Source organism: Nestor notabilis, unplaced genomic scaffold (genome assembly GCF_000696875.1).
Source record: "Nestor notabilis isolate BGI_N333 unplaced genomic scaffold, ASM69687v1 scaffold15876, whole genome shotgun sequence".
NCBI lineage: Eukaryota > Metazoa > Chordata > Aves > Psittaciformes > Psittacidae > Nestor > Nestor notabilis.
In genome coordinates this window covers 51,778-70,298 of record NW_009933458.1, presented here as the reverse complement: position 1 = coordinate 70,298, position 18,521 = coordinate 51,778, and the positions used below count along the sequence as shown (strand labels likewise).

Here is an 18,521-nt window from a genome sequence, read left to right as displayed (position 1 = left end):
TGTTCTGCTTCTTCATTAGCAATGATGTTTCTCATCAGGGACTCAAAATATGAAAGGGATTTTGACACAAATATCTACAGGCTTACACGCACAGTCAAATTGCTTTACTCTAAAACCAGCAAGAAAGTACTACTGAACTATTTATCACCGGAAGTAGGGTTTTAAATCTGCATAGGAGGTAATGATATTGTAGAGAGATGACAACGCTGATATGGTGGTTAGTACCCTGGTCTTCTCCAAAATCCCTGTGGACCTCTTGATGGGGTTGCATTGATGATGCCCAGGACTAACAACCCTGGATCATGGCAGGGGGGTTGGAACTAGATGATCTTTAAGGTCACTTTCAGCCCAAACCACCCTGTGATTCTATGAATGGAACACAGCGTAAATTACAGAATCTGGTCCTCAGTATAAAAGCTGGGTTCTTAAGTTGCTTAGCCTTCCCCTTCTTCCGTTCTGTGACAAAGACAAGTGAGAAAAACATTGTTTCTACTTCACTTTTTCCACTTCTGTGTTTAAGACTTCACTGACTCAAGAGTACTATGAGAGATGCTTATTCTCCTGAGGCTAAAAATCTCATTTTAGAGTATCAAAAAAGATATCAAACTACTGAAAATTCCCAAACTCACTGCCAATAAAACTATATATAAATTGTCAAAAGCTATGCTCTGACATACAATAAACAAGAGGGAAGCACTGTAAATAAGAATTAATTCAAAGAACTAGAAATCTGCATTCAGGCAAGCAAGCAGCACACTGCTGAGCCAGCTAAGTATGTGAGAGCAGCATTCAGTGAAGGACCACAACCGCATGCAACATACACATACATCACTCCCAGCAGATCTGGAAAGCCTTTGGAAAAGAGGACTGACAGAATACATAGTTTCTTTGCAGACATCATTCAGGAGGTAAATCAGTGATACAACTCGGGGGGAGGGGTGGAAATGGCAGTTATCAATATTTTTATTGAGTAACTTGCTTTTAAAGTAGAGAACATTTCCCCCAAAGATTTTGTCTCTGATTTCACCAGCACCAACATTTTTAGGGAAATAATAAGGAAAACTGAGGCACAAAGTACAAGCTTCCCAAGAGTGGAAAAAAAATAGCAGAAAATTAAAGTAAGCCCTTTACACACCATACTGGGAAGAAAGAAGGGCATAGTGTCTGCTTTCTCCATATCCGCTACATAGTAACAACATACACACTCAGACATATCTCTGCGTCTCAGTTTTCTAAGCAGTTTAAGCATTCTTCTGGTTTATGAGGTTTGAAAAGGATGTTGTACCTCACAATGCATCCAGAGTCAGGAACATGTCACATTGCAATGATTTTAAGTTTACATCACTGCCTTTGACATTGACCATTCTGTGGAAGTCCCTCTCTTCGATGCTCATGTTATCTATACACTGACTGCATTAAAGTTGTGTAACTGATTCGAAATCTAGTGCCACATTATGCTCTCTCCTAGTACTATATGTCTTAAGTAGCATGTGTTTATAAAGGTGCCAAAAACATTTCTTGAGAAGTCCCAATTCCAATGAAGATCACGAAGAAATAAAAGTTTCTAAAGTGTTCAGACAATATATGCTAATAAAGAAACCCCTTTTATCCCTGCATAGGTTGGGATAACTTTGTAAGTAGTTACGTCTTTGCTTGTTGAATGCTAGCATCTATTGGTTTGGATTTTGCCTGTGAAAGTCCAAGTGTCTAAATAAAATACCATACAAATTGCTTAATTCTCCAAACTGCAATGGCAGATTAAAATAAAGTATCGTTAACAGATAGCAATTCATAAAACTACACAAGCCAGCTATAAAAGTAGTGGAGCATCTGAACTCGAAGCTGCGGTTGTTCAGTGCTACAACTGCACCCACAGAATTGTGTATAAACAGTTCAGAAATTATGGTGATGACAGCCAAGAAAAAAAAAAAATAAAAACACCGAGAAGAGCATCTGGAGAGAGAAGAAGAAAAGGAAGAGAAGACGGAAAGCAAAGCTGAATTGTTCAAAAGGGGTTTGGTATGACATGCAGCTGGTAAGACAGGGATCATACATACAGCAATGAAGTCGAAAAGTTACTTATAGCTGCTTTCACTCAGCACAGCTTTACTGATATGAAGTGTTAATACATAGCTCTTTTGCGCTACTCCGATAGTATAATTAGCTTGATGCACATGGATGCTCTCAGAGAATATGAGAGGCTCACTGGGGTATGGCTGTGTTGGACTGGTGCTTGGTGTTGTGGTATGCTGGGCTGTCATGTATCACTCACAACACCGCAGAAACTGTTCCTCATTACTCTCATCCTGCTCTCTGCAGTCTACAGTCTTTGATGAGTTGTAAGAATAGCTTGAAGCTATCTTTATCTACCCAGGACAGGCCTTCCCAAAACCAGGAGGTGCCCTTCTACCACCATCCCCTTTTTACCAGTTTCAAGACTCAGTATGTAAATTACTGAGGCTTTATTTCCTGACTTCATAACCTACACTTCAGCTATTTATAAGTGCCATGTTGCAACCAGGTGGACTGATTTTTTTAAAAAACAGCTTCTCCATATAGCACTGCCCATTTTTAGTATATCCCAGAAATACTTCATTTGAAAAATTTTACTCTTGTGATGCTTAGGAGCCAAGACTTTACATTTGGCACAAACAAATTTAGTATCAGAGATACTTATGCACAAGTCCATCCAAATGAGAAATTCATGTCCTCAGTAGCAAAACTGCTCAAATTTAACACTTAAGAGTTTCAGCAATTTAATCTCTTTCTATAATCTACAGCACCTGCGTGCAAGTGGAGCACTAGAGCAAAGCTAGGCTTTTCCTGGAAGGTTCGGGGTGAGGTTACACACCAGAGCTGAGAGCAAGGTCCCATCTTCCCCATGCTCAGACATATCCCCCCAACTTGCTGCTACCTAAACAATATGCATTCACATTTGAACAGATGGGGGACTCCAGAAAGGGAGGCAAAGGAAAGGAAAGCAAAGCAGGAAGTCTGGTGAAAGAAACCATCCAGACCAAATGACTGGACTGGAACTAAGCCAGCAAGAATGGGGTAAAACCAGAGAGACGAGGGAGAGACAATCTGGCAAAGACTCATGGAGAACATGTCAGCTACGAAAAAGGCAGGGAAGAAAGTTTGGGATAGACACAATTGAATGAAAGTCACTGGAACTGGTTAAAACAGAACACTACATGAAGCCAACTGGCAACGTCAGGCAAAGGTTCTGGAAAGAAAAGAGACTGCTATTAAGCTGATAGACGATAAATTAATTTGTATTCATGAATTTGTATAAGACACAATACCTGTTTATTAAACAAACAGCGTGCACTATCCCCTACTACAGTAGTTAAGTTCTCTATGCAAAACATATGCCATCCTCTAGTTAAAACAACCTGAGCTGTAAAGTACTCCCTCTCAATCAGGCAGTAAAGATGCAACAGGAAGCCTGCATTCTGGATCTTGTTAACTTTGAGTATTTGACTTCACAACTTGTGTGTGCAGAACTCTGTTTACGCACAGATAGTATCTTTTAATATTTATTAAAAACATTTCAGTTGTAAGGCAGGGACAAGAAATGCAACATATTTTAAAAAACAGTTTTCCAAATCTGTCAGCATAGAAGATAGCATTAAAATCATTAGGCAGCTATGTCAAGAAAACATCTCAATACCAGAATGGCATTACAACTTATGATTTAAAGAATCATACATCAAATACACTCAAATATATTTCTTAAATTTATCTGCTTAAATATCCATGACTGTATGACCTATAGTATACTTATATTTCTTAATGTAATTCAGAAAATAAATGTAATTCATAAGCTGCATTCTGCTCTCACGCAGGTATCTTGCTCCATGACTAACATGCTGCATTTGCAAATGTTCTAAGTGATGTAATTCAGTTTGTCTCTGCAGAGGTTCATTAACAGCAGCATCCCTCCTTTTAGAAGAGGAGTGATTTTTAGGTATTTGGTCCAAATAAGGAATTTTTTGGTTTTAGCAAAATTTGCAAAGTTCATCTGTTTCAGATGGCATGTGAAAAGGGCTGAAACTTGGACAGTGCAAAGAGATTGTGTTTCTGTGGGACTAAGATGGAGATGTTTCACACTTTTATTGAGCTACCCTACTTCTAGTTGTAATTGAGAGGGATCTGGCCTGCAGCTGTTCCTTCCCTTATTTCCTGTGAATTTATTTACTGCTATTCTTAAATATACATCTCCTTATACTACTTGTTAAGTCATCTTTTGCTTCAAGGTGTATTACATTAATATCATAATTTCCATTAATATTTTCTTTTAAAATGGTTTTTTGAAAGGTCTCAAACCAAAATGCAGGTTAAATGACAAGGAAGAACTTTCACTGTTTTTTTTTTCCTTAGATAGAGAAGAAATAGTTATTGCAAACCAATTTAAGAAGAGTCTGTACAAAAACAGTATCTCCAGGACTTTTCTAAAATCAGAAATAAATTAAGGGTGGAAGGGGAGGCTGGAAGCAAGAGGGTTTTTTTGCTGTTGAGTTTCTTTGGTGAACTGAAGCCATGAAAATACTCAGGATAGAACCTCTTACGATCCTCTTGCTCTACCAGCACATGGCATTGCCTTGCTCTTTTGCTCAGATGGTAAACACACAACTATTAGATCTATCCTACCACTGGGCACGTACTCACAGAAATACAACCAAGAACACCAAGTCTCCATCTACTACCAGATAATAACTTACTTTCCTAACTAGTTTAAAGTGAAAGACTGAGTGAAGCAGATTAATTCATACTCAAGTTTATTGAGTCTTCCTTGTACTTTATCCTTGTTATTTCTTTCTTCATGTCAGATTCACCCCCACTACTCCCTTTTTAAATATTTGGAACATCTGAAGCAATATGGAAAAGATGAATAGAAAAGGATTATTCCCTCTCATACTACAAGATCTAAGGAGCATCAAATGAAATTATGATGTGGCAGATCCAAAACAAGCATAAGGAAGTACTTCTCCATATAGCACATAGTTAAACTATGGAAGTCGCTGCTCCAGGATATTGGGATGCCAAAAGTATACTTCGGTTCAAAAGGTCAATGGCTAAATTCATAGAATAAAAATCAGTCAAAAATTACTAACCACAAGTATATTGTATCTGGCATAGCCAGTTCTACAATAACAGATTGCAAGAAGCTGGATGCATACACTCTCTTTGCTTAATCTGTTGCTATTATCTTCCCTGGACATCTGCTATTGGCCTGTCAGAAACATGATACCAGAAAAGACAGACCTTTCATCTGGCCTAATTATGCCTCTTCTGTTAAAAAATGCTATAAAAATTAACAGGGGAAAGGTTACTTACGATAGCATATATGCCGCATTTTAAATACACAGGAGTAAGATACTTCAAAAGGTACCCTGTCCCATCAACACCCAACTTATTTTTGTTAACAGAATTTCTAACATAACATTTTGAGAAACCACCCCTTGAAACTAATGTTCACACACATCTAGATACTCAAAAAGCCTAAGTTATATTGGAGAAAACAATGTTGAAAAAACTGTGACAAATCTCCGACAACTTAGTTATGATGTTATAGGTACTAGAAAATCTTTAGCAGCATAATCAGCTCTTTGAATGACAGTCTGCATAGGATGAAAAAATTCACTTCTTTAGACCTGAGAAGTTCAGTCGAAAGATCAGTCTGTGCAGCTTTGATACATACATTATTCTTGGTGCTCAATGCAAAAAGTCCAAAATACTGAACCAAACCATGCTAAGCATGGTCCGCTACATCTGCTCTTTAATTAGTTCAATATATTTCACAATTGGAATCCATATTATGACCTGCTAAAAGCACTCTCTCCAGCAAGACTAAAATGAAAACCTCTAGTTAGGTGAAGGGCTGATAAATCTCATGTCCTGGATTTATCTGACATCCTGTGACTCATAGAGCAGTTTTAACAGAAAATTAATAGGCTTATTTAGAATACTTTCTTCGTAAAACTCAAATACATGTATACCATGTTAATGTATTAGATCCATATAAAAACCATTAGGAATTATTAAAAGAAAGGTTTAAGTATTCATTTAGAGCACAGCAATATGCAGTAAGAATGGTTTCAGTGGATTCCCCCATACAACATCATGATTACTGTCATCTGATCATAACACAAGTGCGACTAACACAGCTGCCATGTCAGCTTCTCTTCAGGGGCTAGGTCTTAATCATAAATCAACTGAATGACTAATTCAACATTGTTAAAACCAGCAAGTAACTGCTTGGAGCCATTCCAGTTTTTACATCTTTCAAAAGGTCAATACACCTACTCAAACACACAATAGTCCTATCTTTCACAGTGTTTTCTTCTTTTCTTGGATTGAAAAATAACATGTTAGCACTTAAGTGTAAGTGTGTTTTAACTAACAATTAAAATGTTCATTAATTCTGAAAAGAATGACCCAGTAAAACAAAGACAATTTTAGTTTTCCTCTCTACGTGCAATCAAAAAGCCTCTCCTCTCCTGTGCTGCTTTAAACACTTTTATAGTTGTAGAAGTCTTATGAAAACATTTTACTGCTGAGCGTTTCCTGCATTAACCTTACTTTTGTTATAGCAATATTAAGAATTAAGCTCAGAAATAAACTTTTTCAAGTTGAATGACTAGTCTAAATGTGGCTTGCATTTCAAATATGAACCTCTACCCTTCAAAATAATAACAAAAATCACAAAGTAAGTGGCATCTAACAGTAAAATATATTCTAATCATTTGCATCTGCTTGCACCACACAAATGACAAAAGCCTACCGTTAGTATCCTTCACAGAAAACATTTATTCTGCTCTTAAATATAAAAGCTATGTTGCATAAACAGAGGATTTAAAGCTGTGGCAGAGTGGCTGAATGAAAGAAAATGGCAATCTTTCTGGTTCTAGTAGATGCCTTTCCCTATCACACAATGTTTCCCACTCATAAATACATGACAAATACTTCCTCAATCATTTTTTACGAGCAGGGATGCACAGGGGGTAGTCAATGGCTAGCTTGAGGGAAAATAGGAACAGCAGGAGGCAGAAACTGTACTGAAAATGGCTATGTGGTAAATTCTCTTCTGGAACATCACTCAGCTACCCAGGCTTTGATCTTTCAGCTACAATTACACTCACATCCATGAGATCTGGGTATACTTTTTAAAAACTAAATCATTAATTGTAATAGAAACAGTTAAACCATTTCATTATATGACTTCTCAACTCAAACATCTGATTTTCTACAAATTAAAAATTGCATTTTAAACAAAGATTTGCTTTCAATTGGGTTTAACTATGTCATCATTACAACTAGTCTCACAAAAAACATGGGGTGACTGGCGACAGCTAAATCACAGACTGGCGTCTCCTAAGTAGTCTGTCTACCATTAGGGTCTGGGAAATGGTATTTACTGTACAATTAAAGCCAGTGAGCTCTACCTGTAATCATCAAAATACAGGTGCGAGGATCCCTTTTTTGGACAGGGAAACCGACTCATCCATTTTCACATAAACTTCCCTGTCTGTAGTGTTATAGCAAACCTTAGGAAACCTCAATATTTGTACCTGGAAAAAAACCACCTGGCAATAACAGAGCAAATACTACTATCCTGATTTTAAAGACTTCCTTGAGTAGAACCACTTTCAATGTTTAAATCGTCATACGCAAAAAACATTCAAAGAAGGAACAAATTCACTTATAAACTTATACAACTTGGCCTAATATGAAAAGCTTACATTAGCACATTGATTATCAAGTTTATTCCAAAGTCTATGTTTTAGGCTGAGAGGGTTTGCTATTAAATAGGTTAAATTTTTTTCTTTAATACTAACACAAAATGTCTTGGAGTATCAAAAGGACAGTTTTAGTTGCAGTAATTTCACAGAATTTATTCTAATGATTTATTGGAGTTAACCATCTGACATTAATTATTGTTTTGGCTTCCAGTCTATGAATGTTTATTTTTCAGTTTAAAGCCTTCTCACTCTTTGATATCATATGGAAATGAGAATTTTTAATGGAAAATTGAAACCATGTGCATCTAAGTACTTAATGAAGTACAGGGAGAAACGGAGGGTGTACTTTAGGAAAATTCAGATATTCCGCTTTAGATACTTTTGATTTGTTTGGATGAGTTACACGCATATATCTGTTCACAAACATACATTCATACATCTTCAAAGTATCTCACAAGTACAGTGCTTAAAGATCTGAATACTAAGAAAAGGTTTGTTGTCTGCTTGTTGGTTTTTTTTTTTAAACTAAATCCATGGGTCTAGATTCTTCTTCATCATATACTAATCTGTTCCCTCCTCCACAAATCAAATATTTATCCCATCTAGAGTTTCCAATGACAAGCTAAATGCTGTACTTCTCAACAGCAGATTCCCACCATATGTCTACCATGTTAGGACTGGATCTTCATCCAGTTCATTGAATGTCTGATAGATTGATTTTGTAACCATCATGTACGTAAGTCATAATATTGACGTCAGGAATACTTGACTAAAACCTGCGCTGTTCATGGCATTAAAGCCCATCAAAACAGGCCTGTAAACCATAAATAAAATGCAAGCAGTGGCAAGGAAGCCAGGCACCCAACTGCAAACAGAAGAGTACTGTTAAAATGTGCAACGTTGCCACAGTTTGAAAGATCTCTCTGCAGTTTGCATAGCTTTAGTCCTTTGGCATTCAATTCATTCCTTTGGAATGAAAGAGATGTTGTTCAGACAATCAGCATTACATAACATGATAAACCCATATGTTTATTTAAATCAGTACTTCTAAATCAAATCTATTTTCTTCATGGTTAACAGATTCATGCAAAAATGTAAGGAAGGAAAGCATATTCTTTTCTATTCTGCACTTCCGTTCGAGGTTTCGCCATATGCATTGCACTCAAGCACCATGTCAATGGGAGCATATCAAGTATGCAAAAGTGCAACATTAGTTTTTATTTCCATTTTAATTAATATCATTGGTGAATTTAATCACAAGGAATTATTCACCACTGAAAAAATGTGAAATAGAAACATAAAGTAGATATATAACCCGAACACACTCACCACTTGTTTTTCTTCCTTATGTAGTCTTTTTCAGAGAGGTTAACCAAGTAGATCATCGGTTTTGAAGTAAAAAACAAATGTTTGTTCAAAACATCAATCTAGAAGTGAAAACATAGGAGAAGAATTTTTAAAAAACAAATTATACCAACTTGAATTAATTTTATGACCATTTTCCTCACGGCGTGTCTGAAAAGGTAACAGAATTAAAGTGTAATCTAGAGACCACTGACAAACACAGAATCAGCTGCTAAATTTAACATTCAATACACTATGAATATGAAATTAAAAAAACCAACTTTTAAAAAGACAGTAACAGGTAGCAAAATTCGTTAAATCATGGGATAATACTTATAGCCTACCTCTTTGTCATTCCAATCATGATAGAAGCGGACAGCTTTCTTTTCATCTATTACCCATGTCTTGATTTTGCACATTACATCCTATGCAAGATCAAGAAAAAACAAAGTCAAAAACTCAGCTGGATATCAGACCATTCTCCTTCATCTACAAGGCATGTATATATTAAGAATCAAAACATACACACAAGTTTAAAATTAGGTTATACCTTTTAAAAACGAATTTTTACTCTCCCAGGAAAATAGAAATTGCTGCTTTATGTCTCTAAAGAGCAGTATCAATTATTAAAGTGATACAAATCCTATAATTAGGAAGCTAAATGCACAACACTCAAAGATCATCTCTTGCCACCACAAAAATTAGCGGAGCTCATAAAACCTATGTAAAAATCAGTACATTTTAGACTGCTTTTCAAACTCAGTAAGACGCAACATTTCAGCATCCAGTGGGAGAGACCACGTACAATATAAACATGCCATTAAGAAAAGGGAATGGGTGGGGAAAAAACACAGCAAATATCTTTTTTTTTAAATTGTGAGCAAAAGAAATTGAGCCTATTATTGATGATCCACCCTTCAAGAAATTAATTCAAATGGCCAAAGCCCTTTTTATTTCACATTAATTTTTCGCCAACACCTTCTCCCTCCCCCCCAAAATGAAACCTGCCAAAGCCTCCATTACACAATGGCAAGAGCCTTGCACTGGTGACCTCCAACCAGCTGCATTCACTTTCAGAACATCTCTCTCGGCAGGAAATCTAAAGGCCTTTTAGTTAGCAAGCTAGTGTGCATTCAGAAGGAGTAACTGCAGGAAGAGCCCAATGTGCTTTGTTTCTCTGGCCTTTCTTCACAGAAAGATTAATCATCTGTGAAATGGAAACGGCAAACAGCAAGTGACACAAACTGAACCCTTCAAGCCTTTCCTCATCAGTTTTGTGGTCGTGAATCCGAAAGCTGCGTGTGGCACGGTTCTCCTTACAGGCAGGTGTTAATAAAAGGCTCTTGGGTCTGAAAGGTCAAACTCAGCTCTTCTAGGACTAGTACGTTTTAGAGTTGCGTATTTTTTGTTGTAGATAATTTATGATCATGCTTTAAATAATGCATTTGTTAGGTTATAATTGATGCAACTGAGAATTAAGATCCTTAAAATACAAGGAAACATTCCCTAAGCCATTGAGAGCACAGTATTTTTTGTGCTCAATGCTGTGTGGTTGAAGTACATTTATAAACAACCACAAATAACATCAGTATTTACTACAGTCTCTTCTAGTTTTGCAGTTGCTTTAGAGAATATAAAAAAAAAAAAAAGTAAAAAAAAAAAAAAAAAGAAAAAGCTCTTCTAAATCTTCAGATCCTGATTTGAAACCCTCCAGGAACAGGACTCCCCACAGATTTTAACAAGGAAGGGGCAAGCTAAAACTTTTAATGAAATCTAACATGTTCTGCCTAAGAATAATCACTTTTACTCTCCTATAACTGAATTTCACTCATAAATGTTTAAAAGTGGCTAATATAACACCATTTCCTACAAGGAGAAGATCAAAGTGCTATATTACAAATGCATTATGATTAAAAAAGCACTGTGCAGCTTTGCTATTAACTGTTCTTTAAACCCTAAAAGGCTTCCCATAGATCTCACTTGGCACTGCATATACAACCTTTGACAAGTAATGTAGACCATTTTTATTCATTGCCTAAAATTGTAGGCAATTATGTGCGTCACACTGGCCACCTGCAAATTCTGAATGCCTGCTCCAGTTGTCAGAGCAAAAAACTAATGTCGGAGGGGATTAATCTAGGGGGAGAGAGTCCTCTTTAATGGCTCCAGCAGGTGAAATGGCCCAGCTGGTTACTATGATGAGTGGCCAGAACAGCTTATGTAGAGACATGCAACAAGATTACACATAAAGAAAACACTGGTACCATCTTATCTTTAACACTATGTGCTTTTTATTTTTTAATTAATCAGTGCAAACAAGATAAGGGAAGCAATTCTACCAATAGGTACTTTTCACTGAAGACCTTTATCATCTGCTTTTGTTTAAATACATATGTAAAAATCAACACAACCTTCAAGATTCCTCTTCAGCAGTGAAGGAATTCAGATTACACACTATTTCGGGTTTTAAACCAATTCTGTAGGCACCTGCTACGTGGCTTTCAGCGTTACAGTCATCCCCCCCCAACAGCAACATACTATTGCATATAAATTGGAGTTGATAAAACACCAACATTAAAAAAAACACATAAAAGTTATCAAAGCCAATCTTCCAGCTTTAAGCAACAACGAATCGCACTGAAAGGGTACCTATATAATACAGAACCTCCAGAAATTTCGAGCATCAATGCAGCAAATAAAGTTTGCTCTATCTAAAGCCTGGCTAAGCACTTAGCTGCTCATCCAAATTTCTCCTCCACATTCACTCACCTGCTACAGTGACCATCTAAACCCATTCTGACACAGACCTATTTCTCAGAGTTCTCATTTAGATACCTGACTTGATGCTATTTAAAACTGCTGTCCTAAAGGAGTAATAACATGGCTAACTTCATCAGGAAAGGCTGACCAACAACTGAATCTGCTGGGGAGAACTGACAGCTGAATATTTGCATATTGGATTTACAGAGAAGGTGCCTAAGTATTGGAAAACATTATTTAGCTAAAAGGATGGAAACTTAAAGGCAAATACAGCATTTATATCTGAAGCTGGTGAGACAGTAAGACACAAAGAATTTCTCTGCTAGACTATCTAGGCAGTTATACCATGCAGAATGTAAGGCAGACAGTCCAGAAACGAAAAAAAGGGACAAATTCCCCTGCATCAATGGTGGTGTCCCATTTAAATGTGATTTAATATGACCCCTTAAAAATTAAATATTAATGCTGGTACGAAGAAAGGCAACTATTTCCACATATTTCTTTTTCACTCAGCTGCCCCAATACTCCAAATGAACACCAAAAAGCAAAAAACACATTTTAAGGCTCTATCATATATAGCACCATTTTTAGTTCTATTAATTACTTCTATTTAGGCCTGATGAAAGAGTATGAACTGACCTTTTTATCTTCACTATCACTGTAATAGTAATTTAAACACATTTAATCACTATTCTAGTTAACTCCAAGATGCTTAATAACAGAATACAGAGCAATGATCCACTTTGTTTCATTAGATCTGGCCTCCCCGCTAGCACACACTGAGGTCAATCTGTCACCAGCAGAATGATCCATTTCTCCTTGTTTGATAAGAGAGGTATTCTTGTTCAGTTTTTCAGCTAGCAACATTATAGCAAGAACCATTTAAAAAGCCACCAAAACCACCTCCAAAATCCAATTTACTTACAGTTGTCAAGGCATACGAAATACAGCAAACTTCATGAATATCAAATGCCATTGTTTTAAACATCAGTTAACTTCTGACTATACCCTTGGCAACATATTTAGCACATATAAAAACTTAGTTATTTAGCCCTATGCAATACAGTGATTTTAATTTATGTCCTGCTCTCATTTTCCGAAGGTGGCAAGTAGTCAACCCACAAATGCTAACCAGGACTTAACAGTAAGTCCCAACAGTATAAAATACTCTACAGAAATACATTTAAATTGTATTTAGGAGGTTTATCAAGACATGCTCATGAGACACTACTGCGTAGGAAAATGTGCATACATTAATAAACTCTCTGGATGGATGATAGTAATAATGTGTGCCAATGCCAAATTCTGCTTACAGCATGAGGGACCAAACTGAAGCTTGGAAAACTCACTTGCCTACTTGGCATCAGAGAATTGTGAGTTTTTTGTTGTAAATTAGCAGGGCATGTAATTAACTTCTGCAAATTTAATAAAGAAGTAAGCAGTTGTGAGGATTATCACTTCACACTTCAAAGTGCAAGTGAATTCTCTGTGATCCTGCAGGCAGTGCAAAAGTCTCCGCTACTACAGAGAGCAACTCTGAGTACAGTAGGGTTTCTCCCCAGAAACACCTCCCACGGTGGTGGGGAAGTATGGAGTATGAAGTAAGGAGCACCTTATTCATTCCCTTCAAAACTTCCAAGCTGTAATAAACGACCTGCTCCCTATAAACGTATCAAAAGCAGTTAAATATTCTTTATCAAAATGTTTCAATTGCCCAAAATTCTATCATTTTGTCTGCTCTGCTCCTCAGAACAGCTATAAGAAGCCCCTAAAATGTTACCTGTAGCTCTTAGCTTCTCACTTTTCATTCAGAAGTCCATGCCATGGAATACCAGTAATGAAAGTAGTAGTGTATAATTAATATATTCGGACTTCCCTAAGAAATCTGGCTCAGTGACGTAAGGTGTTTAATTCAAAAAACACTGCTTACACTAAATGGAGTTGACACCACCTAACCAGTAGGTCTCAGAATGTAACTGTAAATAGAACATCCAATGAGCGTGTTTCTGGTAGCACTCCAAACAAATTATTTGCATTTCACTAGTTATCATCTTTCATCAACAGCCTAAAAAAAGACCATGTTAATGACACAGAGTTCAGAATAGTAAATTAATAAGAACGTGAATCATGCATGTAGTGACCAGCACTACTGGACAGACAGCGAAAGCAAGCAATGTTTTTCAAGACAAAAAATTCAAGTTCATACACTTGCTGGGTGGGAGACAAGGAAGGAAGGATACAGTGTTCACCAGGTAGAGGACTTCCCCTTTTCAAGAGTGACTGAGAAAACTTGAGGGTCACAAGCAAATGAACTGTACTGTAATTAAAAGTCTAATACAATCTCTGAGTATATAAATAGGCTAATGTCCAATTTGAATAATTCTACACTTGTCTCTGCTGAAATATTGAAACACCGGAGAAAAATAGGAGGTTTTGAAAAAGTGTTTATATATGTATGAAGACTCAGCTTAAACCTCATGCTTTTATTCTTATTGCATTGCATATATATACATAATTAACAAAAATCTCAGTACAGGGCTTTTCACACTAGCGTACAGAAATCAAATGGCTAAAAGTTGAAGTCTGACAAATACAAACTAACTCTGTGTCTTATTTCTAACCAGTACAGATAATAAAACACTCGCACAGCTTATGCAGTAATTTATCTCTAGCTAAAAAATATTTAAATAAAGTTTATTTTTTCCCCTAAGAGATATATTCTATTTTAACCACAGTTGTAAGAATTAAACTGGGATATGCAAGAGATCAAACTAGATAATAATTAGTATTGTCTGGCCTTCAAAACGGCTATGATGCTTTTTCAGATACAGATAGAGAACTACGCTATTTGAGGTAAAGAGTACTCAGAACTAGTTGAACTGCGCTGCAGCAAAACCAATTCATTGTGTGCACACCAATTTCCTTGTTAAAGAAAGGTGTGTGGTATGCACCATACCCATAGTCCTGCCATTCATCCTTGGAAATCTTTTTCAGTTCTATCTAGCATAGCTTCAGCTCTCTGCTTTTCCTGGAGGTTTCTGGTGTTTTAAAAGAGTGAAGCTGAAGTGACAAAGTAAGAATTTATTGTAAAAACAACGTTTTGAGACAGTGGATTTTTTTAAAGGACAATTAAGACAAATTGTGCAGTTAAAAAAGGAAAAAAAAAAAAGGCTAGGTCGTGTTTTTCAGTTGCGTTAAGTGCTTAAATAAGCTGTAGCAGCTGGGTGCAAGAAAGAGAACAAGTCAGGTACTGCATCAACCAGAGTGACAATGAGCTCCTCTGTGGTACAAAACAATGTCTAATCTCTTACAATTCCCTTGCTCACTGACTTTAATAAAAATACAATGGGAGAAGTAATGGATTTAGGACAAGCGTATTATTCTTTCTTCTATTCAATACCTTCTAACAGAGCCAGTACAAGCTGTACACGATATAAGATTTACCCAGAGCTAGATGCCAATAATGTTTATGAACCACCGCAAGTACTTCCCTCCAAAACATCCTACAAGCATTCCAGGCAATGTAATTCATGTCAATAATCCCCAAATTCTCTTGCATGGGTCATCCTTGGGATAGGGTTCTAAGGCATTATACGTAAAACAATATTATTACCGGTAGCTTCTCAAACAAAAAAGCAAGCAAGAATATAGAAAGCAGTCTATTTACAGGTGATTATTTCTAGCATTTAGAAATTCAGAACAGGTAAATTGCACTGAAAAGTAAAATGAAACATCTTCCACAGATTTCCACTAAACTTTCCTTACTGCAATAGTCCACACACACTTAATTCCAAATAAATCGATGTGTGAATGTGTTTGTTCTAGATATGAATTATTATGGAGTTATTTTGGCATATGTATATACTACTTAAAAATCTTAGCATAGCTTGGATCTAGACATACCAAGACAGACATTATTTACAAAAGTAATTACTTTAAGCCACTGTTCAAATCTACACAGGAAAGATCAGCCTTGACAGAAAGTATTTAAGCATTGACTTCTCTCTGTCTATAGATAATATCAAAAGAAATCCAAACGTGTAGTCACACATTATGTACTTTTAAGTCGGGCTTTACTAGCAATTAATTCACAAACATCTGCCATGAATATTTTCCTGTTACATTCAAAATGTTCTCCAGAATGAACTTTAATTTCCTCTAAATACCACATTAAGCACAGTAAATGGTCCACTAAAGATTTTAGGCATAATTATATGCATTAAGAATATAAATATTTTCTCGATTCCCTATGATTTAACATTTAAGTTGCTAATTGTAACAGCCATCGGCAGGAAGTATGTCAACATGTATGCATACACTGTTCCTTTCCTTCTATCTCCCGCAGAACAAACTGGCCTCTCAAAGTCTCCTCACAAAAGGAGACCAAAGAAACTGGGAAGGGGGAAATACAATTCATCACTGTATTTATCTTCAACTTGGAATGGAAGAAAGGTGAAAATTCCCAACTGACATCATCAGTTAGAGGAAATAAGAGTTCATCCATCCGTGAGAACTCTGGTGAGCGCTTGCAGCACGAGGTCAGTGAATTCTGCTCTGCGCCATCCCATTCATCAGAATATTGCATGAAGGAAAGATTTTCACCCTGTTTTCATCTAGAATATATTGGTAATGAGAAGAAAATGAATCTACCAGCCCTCTGCTGTTTGTGAAGTATCTCTCGCACCGTAACAGTCATTTTAAATGAACAGAGACCATGTTTCAAACAGTTACTGTATTATAGGGACAGGACCAAGATGCTGAATGGAAGAGAGGAGGAAGGAAGGGATTAAAGCTACTTAAAACATCATTAAGAAGATTTTTCTTTACTGCTTATAGAACCTATATACCAACAGATACTTATACTCTATGCCTATGGTCATTGTATCAACTATTAGTTCACTGCCCATCACAGTTGCAAAACAAAGCTTGATGCCTTTCTCACAAGTTAAATATGCACTAGATGGTTATGGTACCATTACATTAAAAAGGAGTCTCTCACTGTTCTTTTCAGAACTGTAATTACTTTTGCTCTTATAAAGTGTGTTTGATTTGAAAAACTAATCTTATTTTAAAATTGACAGACTTTAACAATGGAATTTAGATGTATCACGGGACTTGTAAAAGCACCCCTTTCAACTGAAAACTGGAAGTTCAAATGCAGTGGACATTGATCCTGACCTGTAAAAAAGCCTTTCAACTGAAAATTAGAAGCTCAAACACTGTAGGCATTGATATTTTGTCTTCATATCACTAACATCAATAACCTATGTGAACTTAACTACAAATAACATTCTTGTGGTCAGATATATAAATCACATTAACATTATCACTAGGAATTATTTTGTGCTGGAATTCAAGATTCAGTGCACTAACAAAGGGCTGAAGGAATAGCGATCTGTTGCAGAGGGTCAGACTCTAAGGACTAGAACTGAATCACGCTGGAAGGATAATGGAAGAGAATCCTGCAATAATGTTCACTTAACTATATTATATTGTACTAACTCGAAGACTTCTGTCTCCAGAAATGAAAATCCTATAAAGTAATAAATGTATTTTTTTTAAACAAGTTTAAAGATTTGTATGTTCTGATCTATAAACTCATACATATTTGAATTTCACTTTGAAATCTCCTGCTACCCAAAATGACAGATGAATAATAAGCTAGTAATAAAGTTTAACTCAGTATCTCTCTCATGTCTCTGCAGATACCAGCAACAGACAAATTTGAAATATAAAAATCAAAATTACTCTGATTGCTTTCTGAAATTATATTCACACTGTTTTAATACATGCAAATAACAGGTATTTTTATTCTGTATCATCTCTTTAGAAGGTTATAGCCAAAACAATACTTAAAGGTATACTGAGTCTTAAAGAATCGTACTCTTAGTAAAAGCAGACGGTCATTTCTAAGAAGGCAGTGAGAACACTTGCAAAACAGACATAAAATACATGTAAAGGAAGCCATTCTAAACCTGTGTCAACATTTCATGTTGCTGATCTTGGACCATATTATGTCATTGATTTTTAAGTAGAACTTGAAAATTATTTCATTGATGGCTCCTTAACAGCAGTTGGCTATTCTATTTCTGCTGACAGGGGATTGAGAAATCAATTCTCAGAGAGACAGGATGAACAGTTAACACTGTATTCAACTGTAAAGCCAGGTCACCGCACAAAGGTGAACTTACCAACTGTATGCAGTGTGGGCTTATGTGAAGGAAAAATGAATTAGGAAAAAGGAAAAAATTAACAAGTCAGAACACAGGTGCAAGAAGGCAGACAATCAAATACAAATCTCAGATTTTAGAACAGATGACTGATACAGACTGACAATTTTCTTTTTTACTCCTAAATGTTTTGGAGATTTCAGATTATGAAGTAACAGTTGTGGAGGCTTACTGATAGAGAGAATCCTCTAAAGCAGACGATTACTACTTACGAAATAAGAAGAATAACTTCTACTTTCAATTAGGTTCCATGAAACACACAGTGAAATCCCCTTTGATGACAAAAACAATTTTTCACAGGTCACATGGAGATTATATCATCTCTGAAATCAGCAACTTTTCCTTAGCTTTCATATTAAGGTTATTTGTTATATTGAGCAAACTACCAAAGGAAAAACATACTTGACAAAGATCAATATTTTTTTTACTTTCCTCACCTTCT

General features: G+C 36.2%; 1 protein-coding gene across 1 annotated transcript in view; it reads right to left on the bottom strand.

Annotated features, from left to right (window-relative positions):
* OLA1 (Obg-like ATPase 1) overlaps positions 1 to 18,521 on the bottom strand; it is a 98,784-nt gene that overhangs the window by 30,255 nt on the left and 50,008 nt on the right. The window contains exons 4-5 of the mRNA XM_010016888.1: positions 9,434 to 9,514; positions 9,075 to 9,172 (exon numbers count right to left, since the gene is read on the bottom strand). Of these exons, the coding sequence (XP_010015190.1) occupies positions 9,075 to 9,172; positions 9,434 to 9,514 (179 nt within the window). The remainder of the gene's footprint in view (positions 1 to 9,074; positions 9,173 to 9,433; positions 9,515 to 18,521) is intronic.